Source organism: Miscanthus floridulus, unplaced genomic scaffold (genome assembly GCF_019320115.1).
Source record: "Miscanthus floridulus cultivar M001 unplaced genomic scaffold, ASM1932011v1 fs_306_1_2, whole genome shotgun sequence".
Taxonomy (NCBI): Eukaryota; Viridiplantae; Streptophyta; class Magnoliopsida; order Poales; family Poaceae; genus Miscanthus; species Miscanthus floridulus.
This window is the reverse complement of record NW_027096550.1, coordinates 19,526-39,352: the sequence shown is the minus strand read 5'-3', so window position 1 is coordinate 39,352 and position 19,827 is coordinate 19,526. Positions and strand designations below refer to the sequence as shown.

The 19,827-nt window shown below is 46.4% G+C and overlaps 2 protein-coding genes and 1 pseudogene across 2 annotated transcripts; all 3 read left to right on the top strand.

Annotated features, from left to right (window-relative positions):
- The first annotated feature begins 530 nt into the window (after nt 1–530).
- LOC136531217 (protein SODIUM POTASSIUM ROOT DEFECTIVE 2-like) lies at nt 531–4,308 on the top strand. The gene is made up of 3 exons (XM_066523902.1): nt 531–932; nt 1,103–1,178; nt 3,708–4,308. Exons 1-3 carry the CDS (start codon nt 711–713, stop codon nt 3,860–3,862), a joined length of 453 nt encoding a protein of 150 aa, XP_066379999.1. The 5' UTR covers nt 531–710; the 3' UTR covers nt 3,863–4,308.
- A 792-nt stretch (nt 4,309–5,100) lies between these two features.
- On the top strand, nt 5,101–11,435 carry LOC136531218 (GDSL esterase/lipase At4g10955-like; annotated as a pseudogene).
- Nucleotides 11,436–11,974: 539 nt separating this feature from the next.
- On the top strand, nt 11,975–13,049 carry LOC136531216 (protein STRICTOSIDINE SYNTHASE-LIKE 10-like). Its single transcript, XM_066523901.1, has one exon. The coding sequence runs from the start codon at nt 12,018–12,020 to the stop codon at nt 13,047–13,049; it is 1,032 nt and encodes a 343-aa protein (XP_066379998.1). The 5' UTR covers nt 11,975–12,017.
- The last annotated feature ends 6,778 nt before the right edge of the window (nt 13,050–19,827 follow it).

The window sequence follows — 19,827 nt, the reverse complement described above, 5'->3', positions numbered from 1 at the left end:
TAGTACATATCAAACATATATACTGCCCCTATATTACATATCCATTGAGCCGGCCCTGACGTCGTCGTACCAGCAAGTTTTATTTGCTGCAACTTATTACTTGAATAATAGCGAACGAAAGGCCAGCCATTATTCATTGGTGCATACATGATTGGGTGTATTATATCGCTAACCTTTTGTATCGACGTACTATGCATTCTCTAGTGTTTGTTACATCTTCTCCTAGCTAGCCACATATAACACTGCAACGTGTTTCTGGAAGGCATGCATGATTATTCCACCGGCGCCAATAAGCTAGCAGCACATTGTCACATGGAGAGCCTTCCCATCTTGTCTGCTCGTCAAACCGGCGCATGCATCATCAACCAAATTTAAACCCACTTCTTGGAAGAAGCCGCTGCTGCTTTGAGCTTTTCAGCAGCACACACCACTTCAACGACGCTCCTGCTTACAGTACAGTGTACAGTGTACAGTGTACAGTGTACATATATGATATATGCTCCTCGTCCTCGATCTCTTTGCCGGCTTGCCACCCGCCGCCGCCCGCCCCCCAAAATTAAATTTGAAGCAGTACTTTGGTAGGCCGGCCTGCTGCTTGCTCAGCTCTTCTCACGCAGAGCTTGATAGGTAGGTAGGCTAGATGTGCATATCGCCAGTAGATCCCGGCCAATCTTGAGAGAGGGAGAGGAGAAAGCTAAGAAAGAGGGCGGATGGGGAGGACGAAGCTGGGCCTGGACAAGGTCCTCGACTGCTTCTCGCTCTCCGCCCTGTGCTCCAACTCCTGCGCCTGCATACATTCCGTGGAGGAAGAAGACGAGGACGAGGCCAACGAGCGGAAGGCCCTGGTGAGCAGCCAGCTGGAGGAGCTGGTGAAGCTCAGGGACTTCGTCGATGGAGATGCCAAGACTCTTGCTTTCCATCTCGAGCCAAAGGTACGCGGACATCTATCTATCTAGTATCTACCTTGAGACTGTCTCGGATATATACGTACCTCTGCACTGCAGCAGAACATGTTGTTAACCTCTGCTCGTTTTTGCTTACCTTTCCGTGATTAATATGCTCTCTGCTGCATCATCTGTCTTGCGTGCTCTGTTTGATGCAGACCGTGGAGCTCAAGGTGTCCATGCACTGCTATGGATGCGCCAAGAAAGTCCAGAAGCACATCTCCAAGATGGACGGTATGACAACTGATCATCCTTATCCTTGGCCACTTTTGGGTCTGTCCGTCTGTGCTCAGGATCCTTTCATACTAGAATCATGGATTCATGGCCTCATGGGGGGTAAATAAAAAGAGATGGCATGTTTCTTATTTACCAGACCTACTGGTAAACTACTAAACTAGATATTCATACAAGTTTATCGCGCACAGCTGACACTTTCCCACCTTTGCGCAAGGGAGTTAAGAGACAGCCTTCGCTAGTGTAAAATTAGCAGTGCTTACTTCTGGAAAAACCAGTTCTCCAGGCCCGCTGGCCGGCCATACATGCCAAGCTGAGGAACGCTGGTACGTGGAGCAAATTTACGGACTGCAAAGCTCACACCCCAGGCCCAAATGCACGTAGCAATAGCATTACTTTTTTTTTTGCGAATTACATCCAACATTTCCTCGATGTTTGTTTCATCAAGAAAAGAGAGCAGCGTCCTCGTTGCGTTCTTGCATGGTGTGCATTTCGTGTTAGTGAAATGAAACACTTGGGCGAGGAGAAATGGCATGGCGCACATCAATGGGCGATTTGCAAAAAAGAGACCAACATCGGTCGATTACAGATTTGACACTAGATCCGCGTTCATAGATATAGATAGATCCACCGAGTATCATTATAATTAAGGAGTTAATTTTTTTAGTGTCATTTTTGTAATTTTTTTCCACGTCAATACGGAGTAGAGCAACAGTCCCCCCCCCCCCACAACCCCAATTCCTAGGCTCAGCAGTACGGAGTAGCCAGTAGAGAATAGACTAGCACGACCTCCTACAATAGGCGTGTGGCTTGGGATGCGAGCACGGTCGTCTCCGTCCAGAGAGGACAAAGTTTACAGAGCTGAGAAGCATCGCGAGCAAGAGCAGCGACGGGACATGACAGCACCCGGGTCAAGATCGCCAGACGCACCAAGAAAAACGCGGCCCCGTGGTTGACCTTTGTGCGAGCCCCCAATCGTTTTTACTACTATTTCCTCGTAAAAAATCGTTTTACTACTACTAGAGTCCAGTGCTCCTGTGCTCTTCTTGGAATCTTGGTGTCGCTGGATCGCGCCGAACAGTGAACATGGATCGGCAGACATGCCGGGACCTGGCAGAGCGTCAGTCATTCGAGAGTGAAGAATATACGAGTATAGTACTGCCGTACCAGAGATGAGGGCCTCCAGTGATCACCCATTGCCCGTGAGTTGGCGTCGTGTCGTATCGGCTGGGCCTGGGCACTGGGCACTGGGCACTGGGCACTGGGCAGGCAGGCATCAGGCATGGCGACCCGGGCCCCGGCACATGTTTGCACTGTGCACATGTGCATGTCCGGCTCAGCTGCTTGTGTTGTGTGGTGGACTGGTGGTGCCTGCCTTTTCTGGATTCTGGAAAGGAAAACTTTGCGTGAGACAGGCAGTCGGTGGCCAAGATTTGGTGGTGCTGAGAGCGCGCGCACGGGCACGGGCACGGGCACGGCCTCCGCCACTCCGACGGCCCATTGCCGGGCGCCATAAAGAATGCCGTTTCTTTTCCTGCACCGGAATGGGCACGTTTCTGGCTCCTGCTTGGGTTACACTTGTCTCAGCCTGGGCGTTCGGGTTACCCGATTTTTTTGGGTCGGGTAATTCGGGTAATTCAAAATTCGGGTAATGAAAATTGCTACCCGATATTACCCCGAAAAAACACTACCCGTAAATTCGGGTACCCGATAATTCGGGTTCGGGTTCGGGTATTACCCGATATACCCAAATTTATAGAAAACAACAAAATACACTAAATTTCAGTAGCGATCTATACATAATTTCAGCAGCAATTTGTATAGAATTTTAGTAGCAATTTGTAGTGAATAATATATTACAGTCACTCATTCAAATAGAGAGAATTATATTCTAATAAAGTGATAAGTTAAATGGTTCAGCTAACAACACATGATAAATACAAAGACAAAAACAAATCTTTGGGTAGTTCGGGTAGTTTGGGTATCGGGGGATATTACCCGAATTACCCAAACTAATTTCGGGTAATCAAAATCGCTATCCGAATTTGGTATCGGGTACCTCGGGTTCGGGTAATTCGAGTCCGGGTTTGGGTAATTCGGGTACGGGTAATGGGTATCGGGTATTTTGCCCAGGCTTACACTTGTCGATGCCGGCTGCTCTGTTTCGTTCTCCGAAAAGGAAAAAAAAACAAAGGCCTTGTTTACTACTGGGAGTAGAGTACTAGTACCAGTGACGAAGCCAGCGGTGGGGCTAGGGGCCCCTATCAATCCTAGGCACGTGGAGCCCCTTTAAGACATCTTTTAAAATTTTATGCATATATGTATTAGGTAGGAGGGGTTAAGGCTAAAAAAAGATAAAAAAATCTCTATTCTTTTGTTCAGCCCCTCCTATTTTTTTTTCTAGCTTCGTCGCTAACTAGTACTACTATACAGAGCTCACCTGCCCCAAGCACGATGTCTCTCCTCTCGTTTCAAGAAAAGGAAAAAGAAACGAAGTCTCAAATTAACCTGTTCTGTCTTTTTGCACAGGTGTTACGTCGTTCGAGGTAGATTTGGAGAAAAAGAAGGTGGTGGTGATTGGGGACATCACGCCGTACGAGGTGCTGGAGAGCATCTCCAAGGTGAAGTTCGCAGAGCTGTGGGTGGCCCCCAACTCCAAGCAGCAAGCTGCGGAAAGGTTATAGGTGTAGAGGATCTCATCAACGCTCATGTCCTCATATTCATCGTGCTACGGTGTAACTCAGGCGGCTGGCAAAGAACTTAGAAGGATCTCATCAACGCTCATGTCCTCATATCCAAGCATGTTGCAGATAATGTTGCTTCAACCAAAGCTCAAAGTTCCAGGAAAAAATTCAATGCATCAAGAAAAAGGTCCTATCGAGTCTTGTCCACAATGCATGTAAATTATTAGCATTTAACACTACGATCCAACACAACTTTTAAGGCCTCTATGATCAATTAACCAGTCTGACCAAGCCATGTGTCCCCATTCCATTCATGGGTTGATCCTAAAAGACAAAATTTGCCAAACAATAATCAAAGGATATCAATCAGCCTCAATAGGAAAGCCAAAGACTTTAGTTTGTAGGATTGAATGAAACGTTAAGCCCTGTTAAAAAATGGGTATGACCAACACCCTAACATGTACACTAACTGAATCAATGACAATCTAAAGAATCCTAACTAATCTCACTAATCAGCAGTGGCGAAGCTACGTTCACTCGATAGGGTCGTCCGACACCGACGACTTCGCGGTCGTCCCTGTACCCTGTGATTTTTTGCCGGCTGAGACCCCGGTGAAAAATACGCACGACCCGCCTGCAGCCCATTAGCACGTCTAACTATCGCAGTATCTCTTCAGCCCATTAGCAGCAGTTGCAGGTCAAGATTAGAATGCCAAACGTTGGCTTGCTTCCGGACTCCGCTATAGCTTGGCGGCACGGCGCACGCCCGCGCCCTTTTCATCTTCGTAGTCTCGCATCTCACATCCTCTGCGGGAGCTATTGCCGATTGGCCGTGACCGTGAGCCGCAACCGCAAATCCCAGCGGGCAGCCGCTGCCGGCAAAAGCTTCCTGAGTTCGTGGCCTCCATGTTCCTTGTCTCCTTACGTAGTTGCGTTCCATTAAAGAACGTGTTCTTTCATTCAGAGTTTCAGACTTTCAGGCCAAGATGCCAGGTATCTAATCAATACTAATTTACTAGTTCAGTACGGCTTGCACATTAGTATCTACTATGCTTTTTTATGATATGACTAATTTGATAGGCAATCAGAGTAAATTGGAAGGATTCTTTAAAAGGAAATTACCACCGGCCGCGGATGATGAGAATAATAATGGAGACACTTCAAGAGTAAGAAGAAATTACCACCGGCCGCGGATGATGAGAATAATAATGGAGACACTTCAAGAGTAAGAAGAGATGGAGCTGCAGCAAACACTAACTGTACTATTCAGCGCACTTCGCGGATAGATGCTTTTCGGCAATGAAAATTGTGAAGACAATACTGAGAAATCGTATTGGAGATGGATCTATGAATGATTGTATCATATGCTTCGTAGAACACGGATTTTTGGCTACAATTCCAATTAACGATGTGATAGTTCGCTTTCACAAAATGGAGGATCATAGTCGTCGGGGGACACCATAAGAGGTAACTACTATTGTGATTTTTAAAAGCTTATTTTGTCACAATATGCAGTTATCATCATATTAATTTATGTTATGTATGGTATTATATTATCACAACCTATAAGTTAAGGCTCGGATAGTACCGAGTATATCGACCCCGACAGCCATTTTTCTTGGCTTCGCCCCTGCTAATCAGTTTGTTTTATTACTGTTATTCTGATGAGTTGTCATATCTTATGCCAAACATGTATTTGCCTTCCATCCTCTCGTAGAAAAAAACATAAGGCTTGCACTTGAGAACTTCTTCAAGGGTGACTTCTCTGATGTTACTATCGCCCCCACAAAACCATGAGGAAGAGCAGCTGCTTTGTTGTTGCCGATTTCTAATCTTCCTTGCTCTGACATAGGCGACATAGTGTCCTGCATTCATGAAGGATCCACCACAATGCTCTACGACACCAACTAGACGATAGATGGAGTTATTTTTGTCCACAAAACTAAATATTGGAGAAAACACAAAAGCAAAACAAATATATGGATATAATTAGTGTAATATGTTATCAATCATGTTATGACTTTCTTAATCATATACCTCATAATCAAATATTGTTCACAAGAAACCTCTACAAATGAACACCCATATGCTCCCTTTCAAGTAACTACAGAGTACTATCTAACAAAAAAGGTCATCACATAAAGGTCCATTAATATAAAGATAGCCATTTTAAATAGAATACTATGTTTATTTGTACCCATCAACCTTTGAATATAAACACCAGAACCATATCAAACAACCACCTTAAGAACAAATAAAATCCTACTAGGATTAGCATTTTGACCGAATCAGCAAGGGAATCCCCGACCTATTTTTTTTAGGATTAGCATTTTAAAGGCACCACACACAAAGGAATAATGAGATATAATATGCTTATCCATAATAAACTAATAATGTGAATGGGGTTTGTAGTATACAATTTGTCCATGATATTCATATTCAGATATGATAGTTTTGCCGTACAAGAAAATTATATTGAAATTAATTAACTAAAACAGTCTACATAAATAAATCACTAAAACAATTTTTCATCTAGGACAAGATTACCATAAGAAGGTAAATGTGTAGGGTTCTAGACTTTTCGTCAATTAGATTGTAGGGAAAAAAAAGACACTTAAACTCAGTTTATTCTCAAACTGGAACAACATTGAGTTGGAAACCATATTGGTCCTAGTAAAAAAACAATACATGCTAGCAGTAACAATGTACATTCTATTAGCTAGCAGCAACAAACTAGGAAAAGTGAAAAAGAAAATAAAAGAACTTAAGAAATCAAACACTTGTTAGAACCACATAGAAATATTATTCAGTACTGTGAAAAACTAGAAGTACCTGGAGTCCATGAATCGTCCAACATCAAGGTGCTCCTTGTAGCTCACATGGGCTTCACTTTTATGGCACTCATTGACATTATCGATGTACCTCTTAAGATGAAGGGGTGACAAATTCGTAATACGAGGCCTTTGAATAGTGTTTCCACTCCTCTCTTTGTGTTCATTTTGGTTCTCCTAATTGGTTTGCACTAAGATGCAACCCTACTCGCTTCCTCAAGTGTTGATTTGGTGGGATGAAATCTTGACTATGTTGGGTGCTCAACAGATTGGATTGTTTCTCAGCAGAAAGCAAACTACATGCAGCTCCATGAATACCATCATGATATTCACTTTCGTTATTACCACAGTTCATCCTTGAAATTGCTCCAACAATATGTGTGTTTGTTGTCTATATAATTTCACTCCCTGAATCAAAACCATCTTTGCATTATGTTGACTAACTATTCAATTCACTAGATTGCCCATTTGGGCATGTTGTCATGTATTGACTGTTTAGGATGGCCCCCATCAACGGCTATCTCATCATTGGTAACCACCTCCGTCCGCTTACCCTTTCTGCTTTGATTAGTACTTGTCTCCTTAGGTACCTCGGAACAATCTCAACTCCGTTCTACCACCTCTTTTTTTAAAAATAGTGATAGACGGTCCTCAATTGTTGATATTCACCCTGTACATGGGCCGGTTCGAAACCGGCCCAACCCATGAAACCAGCCCATACAAAGCCGTTTTGTAATTTCTGCTTGGGTTGATTTGGGTACGGTCCGAAGCCGCAAAACCGTACGTGAGTACGTGAGGTGAGGTCATCTTGGCCAGCGGCAGCGGCGGCGGCGTGCAGACTCGCCGGTGGCGGTGCTGTGGTCTCGACCAAACCGAAGGTGGAGCCGGCCAGGGCAGCTATAGCCGCAAGTTTCGCGGCGGCGACGGCGCGTCCATCTTGGCCTGCAGCGGCGGCGCGTCCATCTTGGCCTGCAACGGCAGCTTCGTCTGGACCAGGCATAAGGTGTGGCAGCCTGGTGCGGCGGCCAACACCTCAGGTTTCGCGATGGCAACGACGTGCGGATCCATCTTAGCCGGCAGCGGCGTCTTGGTGCTTCGTGCCTCCTCGCGATCTTCTGGAGCCCTCAACGGTGGGCACCACGCATGCGTCCGCCGCCGCCGTCTCTGCCGGGGGGGAGCCGATGTGCCGTCCGCGATGGAAGCCCACTGGAGCTTCAGCCGCCGCGAAGAGCCGCGTCGCCCGCGATCGGAGCTCCCCACACCTCCACGGTCATCTCTTCAAGTTCAAGGACAGGCAACCCGTTGAAACCGTGGGTTCCAAACCGTAGAAACCTAGATGCCTTCCGGGTTGATTGGTTTTTGACAAAAACCGATTTAACCAGACCATGTACAGCCTGAGTTGATATAGAGTTGCTATCCCCTATCCCCTTGCCATTTTGATCCACATAGTTGCATATGTCGTCCATGCATTATTTTAAGTCTAATAACTAAATTTATAGAAAAAGGCCCTAACATTTATGATATCAAATTAGTATCACTACACAAAGAAATATATTTTTATAATCTACTTATTTGGTATCATAAATACTGTTAATCTTCACTTTAAAGTTTGACTTATTGGGATTTTATGAGTTTGATTTATTTTGAGACGGATAGAATAGGCAAGTAGTAGAATGCTTTAGGACAGAAAAGCAAAACGAAAGGGACAAGGAAACAATTACAGGAAAACGCGAGGAGGAAACAGAAAATGGAAATCTTTGGTCACGTATCACCAAAAGCTAAACTGACGTCCTAAAGACTTCTGTAAGATGCCATGCACATTCAATAATAATTTCAGTAGATGTCTGCAATCTATTTGGCGCTCTCTGGTCGCAACTTGCAACACAAAACATTCAAACTGTATTCATCCCCGTAGCTCATAGTAGTTATCGACCAGATATAGGTTGTTCAAAGAATCCAAACTACCATGCAACAAACTTTTGCTTCCACTCAGTTATAGTTCTGCCAACCGCGTTGGTGCAGAACAGCAACGCTCCAAAATTCACAGAACCATAGTGACCATCGACACATTTATTAGATTCTCACCAATCTGTAAGCAAAATTGCCTCAGTGTGTGCCTTTTTCAGCAAAAAATATCCCTCTAGGCCTCCACGGCATTAAAAAATCCATCTAAACACCCAGCAATGTTTTATATATTCCATCAATTGCTCACATCTATACTTGCCGGTTTAGAGAAGGAAGATACCCAACATTAATGCCGTGGAATTATGCAGAAGATATCTTGGCATGTAGTGAGTTCATATCATTTATCCCACTTGTGATCCTCCCAACTTTATAAATAGGAAGACTTCGGCGCTTCATGCTCATAAGTCGCCCTCTCCTCTGTGAGTTCTTTCCTAAAGCTCAGTCTCATTTCTTGAAATCTCCGATCGAGTCAGCCAGCACCACTACACCAGCAAAAAAATTGCCCAACTCTTCCGATTGCATCTCCCCATTGTACGGTGCTCTGTTTTGTCGTGCTAGGATCTTAAACTATTGTCTTCAACTCTTTCATCATGCCTCAAAAATAGAATTGTCCTTTCGTTGACCTGAAAGTCGTTGCCCACATATTCAGCTATAGCTCTGCGGCAGGGTACGAGCATTGCAGAGTCGGCCTGTTCGCTTGCTCGTAAACGATCGTAAATTTTCAACCGGGAACAATGTTTTTCTCTCACACCAAACCAGCCAGCAGTAAATAATCTACGATCATTTACGGCCTCCCGAACAGGCATATTGGAATGAGGAGGATGCTCCACACAGCTGAAGAAGGCATATTATCTCTGGTAATTTCCTAGTTCATTTTAATTTATTTCCCTCTGCTGATTCTTCAGAAATGTGCTTGCTGTGCTGCATCTTGAATCTATGGTTTGTGTCTCAAGCCCTGTGGATATGGTGCCGATTAACGAATTGTTTAGAATGTCCGATGAGAACAAAAGACACTATTGATGTGGATATAAAGGCAGTGTCCTGAGGATATGGATATATCCCTAGACCCTAGAGAATGCGGATTGATAGGTCAGCAGTAGGATGAAGCATCAATGGGTAAGGGATGAGGGGTATTTCGAAATATTGTTGGAATATGGGTTTGATTTATCCATCTGTGTTTCTGAAAGAACTCTGAAGATTACCTTGGGTTTAGAGGCTCTTTTTTTTTTTTTTTTGCCCTGGTTGTGCCTGAACTTCTCTATCGTCTAAATTCCAAAAGTGCATGCTGATTGATTTCTTCTTTAGTAAGTATATGTAAATTTGTTTAAAGAGGTTATATCCCAGCAGGCTTTACAAACAATCCATTTCTCATCTTTCTTTCACAGAAGGATCAGATCAAGAAAGAAGAACCAAAATGACGTCACAGAAGGACCTCTTTGATGTTTCAGGGCCAACGTATTTGACATACGTGAACTGGTGAGTTGGTTACCTTTTCTTGTTGAACCTCGAATGATCTTTGGCCTTCAAGTTGACAGGCAAAACAACTACTGTAGTGAGCAGCATCAGCTTAAATTTCTACTTCTGCTTGAAAGAATGTGGCCTATCCACCTATGAATGGAGTGTTTTTCACTTTATCCTAGTTCTAGAATCCTGAATGAACAAGCCCGACGAACACAGTGAAACTGCAAACTATAAATTTAGATCTATCTCCTATGCTTTTGTCAGACGACAATGTTCTATGTGATATATGCTACTGAGTTCTGTCAAATGAATTGCTTACCTGTATTTGTCGGCGTTGCTCCGGCCAGGAACTGCCCTCACCACCGGCGATCCGTCATGGCAAGCCTTGTGCAGGGCGTGTACGTCCTGGAGCGCGACCGGCAGTGCAACCGGCATGGTCCCGATGCCGGCGCGCCGGTGTGGTGGAGGTTCTTCCACTTCGAGCTGCGGCAGGTGCTCATCGACGCATCTGATGGCTCTATCTTCGGCGCCGTCTACGCGTTCCAGCCGCCGCTCCACCTCCTCGACCCGACGGCGGCCGCCAGCGCGGGACCATCACCAAGAAGGGCTCGGCGAAGCGGGACCTGGAGCTGGACCTCCAGCTGGTCCTCAACGGGCTGGAAGGCAAGTCCCGGTTCCGCGCCGCCATGCAGGCGATCCACGACACCCTGGCGGCGGCAGCGGCAGCCGGACAGCACGGCCGCGTCTGGCTGGCGGGCCACTCGCTGGGCTCGGCCATCGCGACGCTGGGCGACAAGACCCTGGTCAGGGCCCGTGGAGCGGATCGGGGACCGGCGGCTGAGGCAGGGCATTGGCGGCGATGGCGGCTTGGATGCCGAACCTGTTCGTGAACCCGGCGGACCCGATCAGCGCCGAGGACGTGGGGTACTACGACCACCGCAGGAAGATGGAGGCCATCGGGGCCGTCGCCGTGGGGAGGCTGGCGACGAGGAACTCGGTGAAGGACCTGCTGCTGGGCATTGGGAAGGGTGGAAGCGGCTACGAGCCGCTGCACCTGTTCCCGTCTGCCGTGCTGACGGTGAACCGCGGGCCGTCGCCGGACTTCAAGACGGCGCACGGGATCCACCAGTGGTGGCGGCCCGACCTGTCACTGGAGTGCACCGCGCATTACTACACTTGAACCTTGATCATGCGTGGTGTTGGAGATCCAAGACACAGGAGTGTATTGGAACTGCGATGTTTTCATCAGTTTATTAACTGGGGTTGCTCCGTCCTCGTCTGAATTTTGATTGAAGCGACAAAGCTAGAAGTGTAACTTTCCAAACATCGTCCCCTTCGTCCGTTGAAGACTTGGAGTTGTGATGATGATTTTATATAACTTAAAAAAAATCAAATTTTCCATGCGAGGAAGCATGGATAATGGCTGCTTTCGACTACAAGGTGTTGGGTGCCTATGTAAGACAGCTCTCCTTTGTCGCTCGCGCAACTGCCTTTGTCGTTCTCTGCGTTGTGCGCGACGATGCCCTGGTCCCTGTCACGCATCGGCGAACTGACGCACGAGTCTCGGAGGACCCCTACGCCCACGAGCTTCCGATCCAAAGAGAAACACGCGCTTGTTTGGGTCCGAACTGTGGTTGGTACAAAACCGCGTGCGCGAGCCGGCTTCGAAAATCCCAACACCAACAGGGCCGTCGTCTCGTGATCGGCAGTCCGGCTCGTAAACGAAATCTCCCGCCAACAGCGGCCGAGTCCGAAGGCGCGACGGGCAGGTTCCAGGGCCATAAAACGCAAGCCCCCGGCGCGGCGAGAGGCACAAACACACGACAAATACAGCACACGCTGCACGCATCGGAGATCATCGCGAGGGAGCTAGCTAGTTGGGCGACGCACTGCACAGCATGGGGCAGCGGCTCAATCCGGTGACGTGGCTCCTCGCCGTCGTGGTCCTAGCCCTTTTCGCCACGCCGGGCGCCGCCGCGCAGGTCAAGACGACCGACACGCGCTGGAGCTTCCACCTCCCGTTACCCAGCGGCGTCAGCGGCGCCGAGAGCCTCGCGTTCGACGGCAAGGGCGAGGGGCCCTACGCGGGCGTCTCGGATGGCCGCGTCCTCAAGTGGGGCGGCAGCGCCGTCGGCTGGACCACGTTCGCGCACAGCGCGAACTACAGGAAGATACCCCTGTGCACGGCGGGCGTAGTGCCGTCGGCGGAGACCGAGAGCATGTGCGGCCGGCCCCTGGGCCTCCAGTTCAACTTCAAGACCGGCGACCTCTACATCGCCGACGCCTACTTGGGGCTCATGAAGGTCGGACCGGGCGGCGGCGAGGCCGAGGTGCTCGCGACCGGCGCGGACGGCGTCCCGTTCAACTTCGTCAACGGCCTCGACGTCAACCAGGCCACCGGCGACATCTACTTCACGGACTCGAGCACGACGTACCCGAGGAGGTTTAACACGGAGATCATGATGAACGCGGACGCGACGGGGCGGTTGCTCAAGTACGACGCGCAGACGAAGAGCGTCACCGTGCTCAAGGCCGGCCTGCCGTACCCGAACGGCGTGGCCGTCAGCCGCGACGGCGCGCAGGTCGTGGTCGCGCACACCGTGCCGTGCCAGGCGTTCAGGTACTTCCTCCGCGGCGCCAGGGCGGGACAGTACGAGCTGCTGGCGGACCTGCCGGGCTACCCGGACAACGTGAGGCGGGACGGCAAGGGTGGCTACTGGGTGGCGCTGAACCAGGAGAAGCAGCGGCTGGACGCGACTCCGGCGACGGCTCCCGCGAAGCACTTGGTCGGGGTCCGCCTGGACGCCCACGGGGTGGAGGTCGAGGAACTTACGGCGGCCAAGGGTGTCACACTGAGCGACGTGGCGGAGAGGAGGGGGAAGCTGTGGCTGGGCTCCGTGGAACTCGAGTACGTCGGTCTCGTTGCTTGAGCGGCTGTGTGCCAAACTGCCAAGTGCCAACGTTAGCTATGGTCATGTTAGCAGGATTAGGAATTAGGAATTGGATTAGCAAGTACTAGCTGGTAGTTTCATGTCGTCCCATGTGGATTTAATGTATTCTTTTAATTTATATATTTTGTTTATTATATAGACCGTTTGACATGTACTGTTCTTTTATTAATTGCATCAAATTTCTAGACTCTAGAACTTTTTTTACCACTTGTTGTATTAATAGATACAGTAGATGAGTTTCCACCGTGACGCGCGAAAAATGTGAAGCTTTTTTTGTAAAAAAAAAAAACATGTCTACCTCACACTCGAGTGTTTTAGAGAGAACTAGCACACGTGTGTTTTGTCCCAAAAAAACACACAGATTACAGAAACCAAATAATTCATGTATTTTATAACAAGGTAGCATACGAATTTTGGCAGCCTAGCACACAAAAAGAGTCACAACAGACAAAAGGAAATCCATGTGTTTTTTCCATGAGTAGCACACGAAAATATTGCAAGGAAAAAAACGTGTGTTTTTCAAAGAAGTAGCACACAAATCTTCTTGTAGTTGTAGTTGTACTTGTACTTGTATTCTTTGTAAAACAAGGGCCAAAAATAGAACAGATCTGTTGTACTTGTTATTGTACTCTGTTGTAGCCCACAAACCTAACGACAAAATGACCCATGTTAACAACTACAAGGCACATCAGCCCATCAAACAAATGTGTGTCCTATATATGACCTACTTGACAAAGAAGCAAACCAAACAGATCCATCGATCTGTTCTTGAGGAGGAGCTCACGCACACCAGGGCAAAAAAGGGTGAAAACCCCATATCAGAGCAGGAAAAAAGGGGTGGGGAGGGGGGAGGATCACTAGATCCAAGGAGGCAGGACTCACCTCTACATCATCCAAGGTCAGTACACACCAGATCCAACCCTTCCTTGTGTTAGATCCCTATTTTGTTGATCTCAAACGATCTGTGCAAAGGAATTTCACCCATTAGTTTGAAAATCAAGAGGATGACTCGTCGAAGACCAATTTCTAGGCACAAAGTACTAAATTAGTACTGGAGAACCTCTAGGAAAACAGCAGGTGAGATGCTTATGGGGCTGGGAAAATAGGAGCATTAACTGAGAAATGGGCATTTTCATAGCATCTGCAAACATAAATGTTGCCCTAATTGTCCACAGTAAACCCCTAACAATATCTCAGCATAGCTTCTCTCAACCTACCATCCACATGGCCACATAAAACCACAACAAAGATGGGGCTCACTACGATGCATCCTAATAAACAATCGAGGCGCACCAGAAAAAAACATACACAAATGACCACCACACTAACACCACAATTCAGCACTAAACCCATGACAATGATCGAACCACCTAAACTTTTTGGAGGTTGTGCCTTCTTGCCGTTGGCCCAGCAGCCTAACAGTTTTTCCCATTAAGAAACTAGTGTAGTAGTGATTAGCCTAACATTTTTTGCTGAAACTGGAGAAAACAACAAGTTCATTGTCACAGTGTAGAAAGATAATCCAAAGAGCTTACCTCTAACAAACTGACATAGTCCCAGACCTAGGCACAACCAAATTAGGATGTATTGGAATCAACCTGTTTAGAGAAACAGAACAAGACCAAAAGTAAGAACCTGTTTACACAGATCACATAGGACAAATCACATATCATAGATTACAAGACATAATTTATTTCTATGCAATCTTTTTCCTTCATACTAGCACAATCACAGATCCGACAGCACCCACATCTTGTCCTACCTCCACCATCCTTCATCTAACACAAACATAGATCACATATGACAGATCACAGATTACGAGAGACAATTTATTTCTATGCAAAGACAATTTACAATCTTTTTCCTTCATACTAGCACAATCACAGATCCGACAGCCCCCACATCTTGTCCTACCTCCATCATCCTTCATCTAAAACAAACACAGATCATAGATTACAAGAGACAATTTATTTCTATGCAAGGACAATTTACAATCTTTTTCCTTCATACTAGCACAATCACAGAGAGAGGGGGGATCAGCACAATCATAGATTGCTAACTATTTCAGGCAAACAAAACAATATATCTTATGCATCCGTTTTGTTTTCAGGTTACATCTGACAACATGGATGGGAACTCGCTACAAAATTTTGACCTGACAACACAAGAAGGGGTCAACAAATGGCAAGAAGCCCTACAGTTTATGTACCACACCAACCAGTATGCATTTCCAAATCCTATGTTCTATCACAGATGAGTTACAATGACACAAATGAGAACAGTAACAATAGCAGTTTCACACCACTCACACTTATACCGGTTATGCATTGGCTATATTCCTATTGTAACTAGGAATATAGCCTCACACCACTCACACTTATTCCAATCTCTACAAGGACTTTTCAAGAAGCACTACTAGAAGTTAGATTCATACCTCATCAGCCAAGATTAGTACACCAATCTATTGAATCAAGTTCCCTGGTAAACTAATTCCTAGATCACCTACGTCGGCCAAAATTAGCAGATCCATGAGATTACATAGTGAAAAACAGAGAGCATGAGATCTCACACACACGCACGCGCGCAAATACAATTTTCTAGGCAAATTTCTAGAAGTCATTATGCAACCTCACACCACTACCACTTATATATTATGCATTTCCTATATTCTAGTTGCTAATAAATTACAAAACACAGATATGGGAATTGCAGATTTCACATAGTGCAAATTGTACTTGTTGCTAATGCAATTATACCAAATGCAATTTTCATGTGGTGCAGGGGACAGGGGTGGCTAGGAATGGCTATAAACTCACAAACTGATTCTTTAATATCATTCAACTCTATCATATTGACATGTTGAAGGGTCGAGATGGCGACTAGAGGGGGGGTGAATAGTCTTTTCTAAAACTTAATCACGTCGGCTAACCGATATAAATGCGGAATTAAAACAATCGGTCTAGCCAAGACTACACCCCTCTATATATGTTCACTAGCACCTAGCAAAGATACTAATTATGCAACTAAGGTGCCGGGTTAGCTAGAGCTCTCCTAAACAATTCTAGGAGCAAGGTTACTCAAACCTATGCCACTAGTATTTTAAGCAACAAGGGAGCTCCTACACATGCTAGTAAGCAAAAGCACAAAGCTAACAAAGCTCACTAGCAATGCTCAATAACAAGGCAACCAATGCCTAATTAGAGAGCGCAAATACTTAGCTACACAAACTAAGTAATGTGACTAACAAGGTTACTAAAACCAAATTAGCCACGCAAGGGAGCCACTTCTATGCTACACAAGCAAGAAGATAATTAGCAAGCTACACAAACTAACTAATTACTAAAGCAACAACACAAGCTCAATGTATATGAAAGTAATTACAAGCTTGTGTAACGGGGATGCAAACCAACGGGAAGAACAAAGGTTGACACGAAGATTTTTCTCCCGAGGTTCACGTGTTTGCCAACACGCTAGTCCCCGTTGTGTCGACCGCTCACTTGGTGGTTCGGCGGCTAATTAGCATCACCCGCTAAGCCCGCACGTCGGGCGCCGCAAGAACCTACCCCTTGAGTGAGGGTAGCTCAATGACACGCTTTACTAAAGTTGCTCTTCGCGACTCCCATGGGGCGAGCACAATGCCCCTCACAAGCACTTCTCCGGAGCGCCGCACAAGCTTCTTGCGCGCTTCGACGGAGACCACCACCAAGCCGTCTAGGAGGTGGCAACCTCCAAGAGTAACAAGCACCACCGGCTTGCAACTCGATCACCTAGTGCCACTCGATGCAACCTCACGATGCAATCGCACTAGAATCGTTCACTCACACAATCGAATGATCACTATCAAGTATATGTGTGATGGAGGGCTCCCAAGCACTCACAAGCATGGACACTAAGTCCCTTGAGGTGCTCAGCACCAGCCATGGCCGAAGGCCACTTCTATTTATAGCCCCAAGGGCTAAACTAGCCGTTACCCCTTCACTGGGCAACGGTCGGGCCGACCGGACGCTCCGGTCGTGTTGACCGGACGCTGGACCTCAGCGTCCGGTTGCTCGTAGACGACCATGTGTCCCGGTTTCAACGGTCACTTGATCTGACCGGACGCTCCAGCTTCAACTGACCGGACGCTGGATCCTCAGCGTCCGGTCGTTTCCAGTAAGCTCCCGAGCATGACCGGACGCGTCCGATCACACTCCAGCTACTGCGTCACCGTACGTCAGCCTGATCGGACGTAGCCTGCTAGCGTCCGGTGCATTCAGATCCAGCGTCCGGTCAGTTGACCGACGCCAGCATCTTTGCAACCAACTCGTTTTCACTTCTAACTTCTTCACCCTTGCACCAATGTGCTAACCACCAGAATTTGCATCCGGTGTAATAGAAAATAGACATTCCATTTTCCCGAAAGCGCCAAATCCCACCAAGCAAGCTCGGCGGGAGGGAGAGAGGGACCCAAACCCATCTCAACCCTGCAAACACCACCGCCTTTGTAAATGTGCCAACACCACCAAGTGTACATCACCATGTGTAAGTGTGTTAGCATTTTCACAATCATTTCCCAAAGGATGTTAGCCACTCAACTTGCCACGCCACTCGATCCTAGCGACAATGCAAAGTTAGATCACTCGAGTGGCACTAGATGACCGATATGTAAACAAGTTTGCCCCTCTTGATGGTACGGCCATCTATCCTAAACCCGGTCATAAACTTCTCTACACACCTATGACCGGTGAAATGAAATGCCCTAGGTTATACCTTTGCCTTGCGCATTCCATTCCATCTCCTTCAATGTCGATGCAACACATGCACCAACACGATCAACAATGATATGATCCACTTCATATCATCACATGATCATATTGGTTCATCGATCTTGACTCTACTTGCTCTTCACCGTTGCCATCGTCCATCGGCGCCAAGTCTTGCTCAAGCTTCACCGCCACGCGGTCCATCACTCCAAAGCCTTCGACTTGCCCTTCACGCTTGCAACCGGTCCATCAAGCCAAGTCTTGTCTTGATCTTCTCCACCTTGATCACATGACTCAATGTCATGTCTCATGTGCATTTAAGCTCCTTCATCATCACATGTGTGTGCTTTGCAACATCTCCAAGCCATTTTCACCTTCATGGCATATGTTGCTCACACACATGTACCTGTGAACTAATCACCTGTGTATCTCACATAAACACAATTAGTCCACCTAAGTTGTCACTCAATTACCAAAACCAAACAAGGACCTTTCACATGTCATCATCTATTACTAAATGCAAGCAAAGAATAAGACAGAATTGAGACTGGAGCTGGAAGTATTACACTGAAACACACATGTACCTGTGGACTAATCACCTGTGTATCTCACATAAACACAATTAGTCCACCTAAGTTGTCACTCAATTACCAAAACCAAACAAGGACCTTTCACATGTCATCATCTATTACTAAATGCAAGCAAAGAATAAGACAGAATTGAGACTGGAGCTGGAAGTATTACACTGAAACTATGGTTCGGCATAACTTAGGTAATATAAACGTCAATAATTAATTTCTGGTTAAGGACAAAACTATTTTTCCATGGACTTGTACAAAATACGGGTGAATCCACCTAAATTTCACAATACTAAATCATGTACATCATCAACTACAGCTACCATACACAAATAGATTCTGAGAACTAATATTGTTTTGTAGGCTCTCCAGTAAAGCCGCAAAGAAAGATGAGGAAATAAACTTGTAATGCTAACAAAGATCCAGAAGCCACAACAAGTTGAGGGCGCGGTGATCAAAAACATGTAGCAACTCGTCATGATCAGCAGATACAAGCAAAATTTTAGTGTCACTTTAATTTATTTATGTAATCACAAGCATGTAACAAGCTCAATGTTTTTTGTGTACTACCCTTTGTGCCTCATTGAGTGTACTAGATTAAACAGAATTCACAACTTCATATTACTCATCATGACGACTAGATATTGCACATGTTTGGTACCATAATTTCATAAATTAACGAGTGCAATTTACTACTTATGAATGTGCAATAAAGAGAAATTAATGATTCCCTAAGTATGGAAGATTAGTAGGGACAGTGACAATCTACAAAATAGTACAAATCTGATCTATACAAGAAGATCCTGCTGACCATTCTTGCATGATCCTATTGTCGGTGTTTCGTACAAGCACCGGCAAGTAAATTTATAGTAATGCGCATTAGGTTCGGATGGTGCGCTAAAGGACACAGGAATTATACTGGTTCGGGCGGAACGTCCCTACGTCCAGTTTGTTGCTGCTTGTGTTATTAGCACCGTAAACGATCTGTAGTAAGGGATACAAACTGCCGAGAGAGGGACTGGTCCCAAGTCTCTGATCGAAGGATTAAAAGGTGGTCAAGAGCTTCGTAGCTGCTTGAATGTGTGTGAGTGCGTTCTATTGTTCGGTCCTATTTTTCCCGTCCGTTTGATGGAGGACATGCCTCCCCTTTTATAGATGAAGGGGCTGGCTTTACAAGGGTGAGAGCTCCAGGATGCGTACTCTACTTAGCCTTGTGGCTCATGTCTACCTGGTTAGGTCCTCCATTCTGATGAGTGCGAAGGAAGATAAGTGCTTATGATGTCGTCAATATCTCTGTAGGATGTCAGATCAGTCACAGCATGCTGCCCCCAGGGTATGGGCTGTAGTACAGTGGTTTTGACTTAGGGGCCTCCCCCAGCCTTGCTCCACACGCCTTCTGGTTCCCATGATTCCTGTTGGGAGAATTCGGGGTCGGGG